This window comes from Rosa chinensis, chromosome 6, assembly GCF_002994745.2.
Source record: "Rosa chinensis cultivar Old Blush chromosome 6, RchiOBHm-V2, whole genome shotgun sequence".
NCBI lineage: Eukaryota > Viridiplantae > Streptophyta > Magnoliopsida > Rosales > Rosaceae > Rosa > Rosa chinensis.
Genome location: NC_037093.1, coordinates 66,384,663 through 66,387,526, shown reverse-complemented (window position 1 = coordinate 66,387,526; position 2,864 = coordinate 66,384,663). Strand labels below are relative to the sequence as shown.

Genomic DNA, 2,864 nt, shown 5'->3' with positions numbered 1-2,864 from the left:
CTATGAAATGGGCGCACACCAATTAAACCCACTTACCTACATCAATTAAACATTTAAACCCACATCAGTGCATCACATTTAACCCACATCAATTAAACAATAAATTGTAGATTTGCAGAACAAGGAGACGGAGAGAATGCTGCATACCAGATTTCCAGAGCAAGAGAGTTTGAGATTTGACTGCAACATTCATTCTTCAATCCACGAAATCTTCAATCCAATACAACCTACGAAATTGAATTTCACATCAATCCTTAACCCTATAAATTGGCCCAAATTGGATTGAACAAAATTGAACTTACATTGAACTCATTGCCCCAAATTGAAGAGGGAGAGTAAGAGAAGTAGATACAACTTGATCTCAGAAAGAAGTGGAGAAGGGAGAGTCGTAGGCAGCGAGAGGAGGAGGATTCACTGTGAGAGACCGTAGGCCGTAGTCGATGACTCGATGAGTGGAGTCGGGAGTGGCCGAGTGGGGAGTTACTTCCGAAGGGCTACTGGGCTTCTGGAGTTAGGACTCTAGACGTACAATACCCAATTAAAAAAAAAAGTATACATCTAATTTTTTTTTTAAGCCCAAAAATCTCGGACTGTACATAGATCCGCCCCTGGCTCCAGTGCTATTTTTAGGCTGTTAGCCCTTACGATTGGAGATGGCTTAAATGTTCTGGCTTGAGAGCAATAAAGAAAATGAAGAAAGGTTGGATTTTGCTATCTATTTCGCAGAAGGAAAGTACCAGAAGGACAGATATACTAACATATTTTTGGAGGTAATTTTTGTTGCTTTTATAACATGTTCAAAGTTGGACTGACCAAAGCGAATCTTACCTCCCATCTTTTAATAAAATAAGGAGCTGGAGCCTTCCCCACACCTGCAGCTACATATATATCTAAACCAAAACCGACTAAGCCAACAATACACAGAGGAACTCATGGCTTCCCCAAATGTCAAACACATCTCAGAGTGCTTCATCCAGCCACACTATGCTTCCCAAGAATCGAAGCAATCCTTTTACTTGACCCCCACTGACCTCGCCATGCTCTCCGCCCACTATATCCAGAAAGGCCTCCTCTTCAACAAACCTCCTGAAGCCAACAGCCCCAATTTTCTCGATACCCTTTTGGCGAAACTGAAGTACTCTCTTTCCCTCGCACTCGTTCACTTCTACCCCCTCGCCGGTCGCCTTGTGACCAAGAAAGAACAAGACCCTCATCTCTACTTGGTGTACGTGGATTGCAGCAACAGCCCCGGAGCCAAGTTCATCCATGCTTCTCTTGACATGTCCATCTCCGACATTCTTTCCCCAACTGATGTGCCCTTGGTGGTTCAGTCCTTGTTTGATCACGACAGGGCGGTCAACCACGACGGCCACACCATGTCACTGCTGACGGCTCAAGTCACAGAATTGGTGGACGGCGTTTTCATCGGGCTGTCAATGAATCATGCAGTGGGAGACGGAACATCTTACTGGCATTTCTTCAACACTTGGTCTGAAAATTTCCAAGCACAAGAAAAGAATGTCCTGATTTCAGAGAATATTTCCAACCCACCAGTGTTGGATCGGTGGTTTCTAGAAGGTCATGGTCCGATTATCAGCCTGCCTTTCACCGACCCAAGTGAGTTCATTGACAGATTCGAAGCACCAAAACTCAGAGAGAGAATGTTTCACTTCTCCGAAGAATCCCTAGCCAAACTCAAAGCCAAGGCCAATTCAGAGTGCGACACCAGCAAAATCTCCTCCTTCCAGGCCTTGTCTGCGCTTCTCTGGAGGACTATTACTCGAGCGCGTCTTCTGCCACCAGATCAAGAAACCAGTTGTAGATTGGCTGCGAATAGTAGAGCAAGATTAGACCCGCCATTGCCTCCAAATTACTTTGGCAACTCAATTTATCCTATCAGATCTGAAGTGATCAAATCTGGTGAGTTGCTTGAACACGGGCTTGGATGGGCGGCGTGGAAATTGCACCAGGCTGTGGTTAACCTCAATGACCAAGCACTAAAAGGATTTCTTACTGAATGGTTACAGTCTCCCACTGTGTTTACTCTGCGATTTTTCGATCCATTTAGCGTGATGATGGGGAGTAGTCCGAGATTTGACATGTATAAAAATGAATTTGGGATGGGAAAAGCTATGGCGCTACGAAGTGGGTATGCCAACAAGTTCAGTGGCAAAGTGTCTTCGTTTCAAGGGCGCGAAGCAGGAAGCATCGACTTGGAGGTGTGTCTTCCTCCGAAGGTAATGAGGGCTCTCGAATCTGATTATGAATTTATGGAAGCTGCCTCTGCACCAAGTTATGAGTGGTCAAGCTAGTTTGAAAATTAGTACGCTAAGCTGAAACTGTATGATGTTGCCATGTTTATGGTTCTTTACCTTGAGTCGAATAAGAAAATAGTCAAAATACCATGAGAATAATGATGATGTTCCACCCGATCGATCTTCTTTAATCATGGTTGTCGATCTAATTAGTTGGATATTTTTGTCGAAAATTGTTTGGTGCTTTGGAGAATGTGTCATTCTCCTTTGACATTGAATTTTAAATAATATGAATAATTTTCTTATTCCACCAATTTGAGAGGTGTTGTCATTCTTCGTTTTAATTTTAGGAGAATTCTACAAATGGTCACTCAACTATGACTCATTCGATACTTTGGTCACTGTAGTTTCAAATATATCACTTTGGTCACTCAACTATTACACTGTCAATCACTTTAGTCACTCAAGATGCATTTTAACTCACTTTGATCGCTTCTCCTAATCATTCTAATACATTTATCTCTTTTCACAATTGGTTGGATGAAAATATCATTAATATTGTTTCAAATAAATTTTTTTTTAATAAAAAAAATTAAGGAAGTGACTAAA

General features: G+C 42.2%; 1 protein-coding gene across 1 annotated transcript; it reads left to right on the top strand.

Annotated features, from left to right (window-relative positions):
• Window positions 1–671: 671 nt before the first annotated feature.
• On the top strand, window positions 672–2,544 carry LOC112172880 (uncharacterized acetyltransferase At3g50280). Its single transcript, XM_024310376.2, has one exon. The coding sequence runs from the start codon at window positions 933–935 to the stop codon at window positions 2,310–2,312; it is 1,380 nt and encodes a 459-aa protein (XP_024166144.1). The 5' UTR covers window positions 672–932; the 3' UTR covers window positions 2,313–2,544.
• Window positions 2,545–2,864: the final 320 nt, after the last annotated feature.

Bases quoted from the DNA above. Each gene is read 5' to 3' on its own strand.
- LOC112172880 (XM_024310376.2), top strand. From the start codon at position 933: ATGGCTTCCCCAAATGTCAAACACATCTCAGAGTGCTTCATCCAGCCA.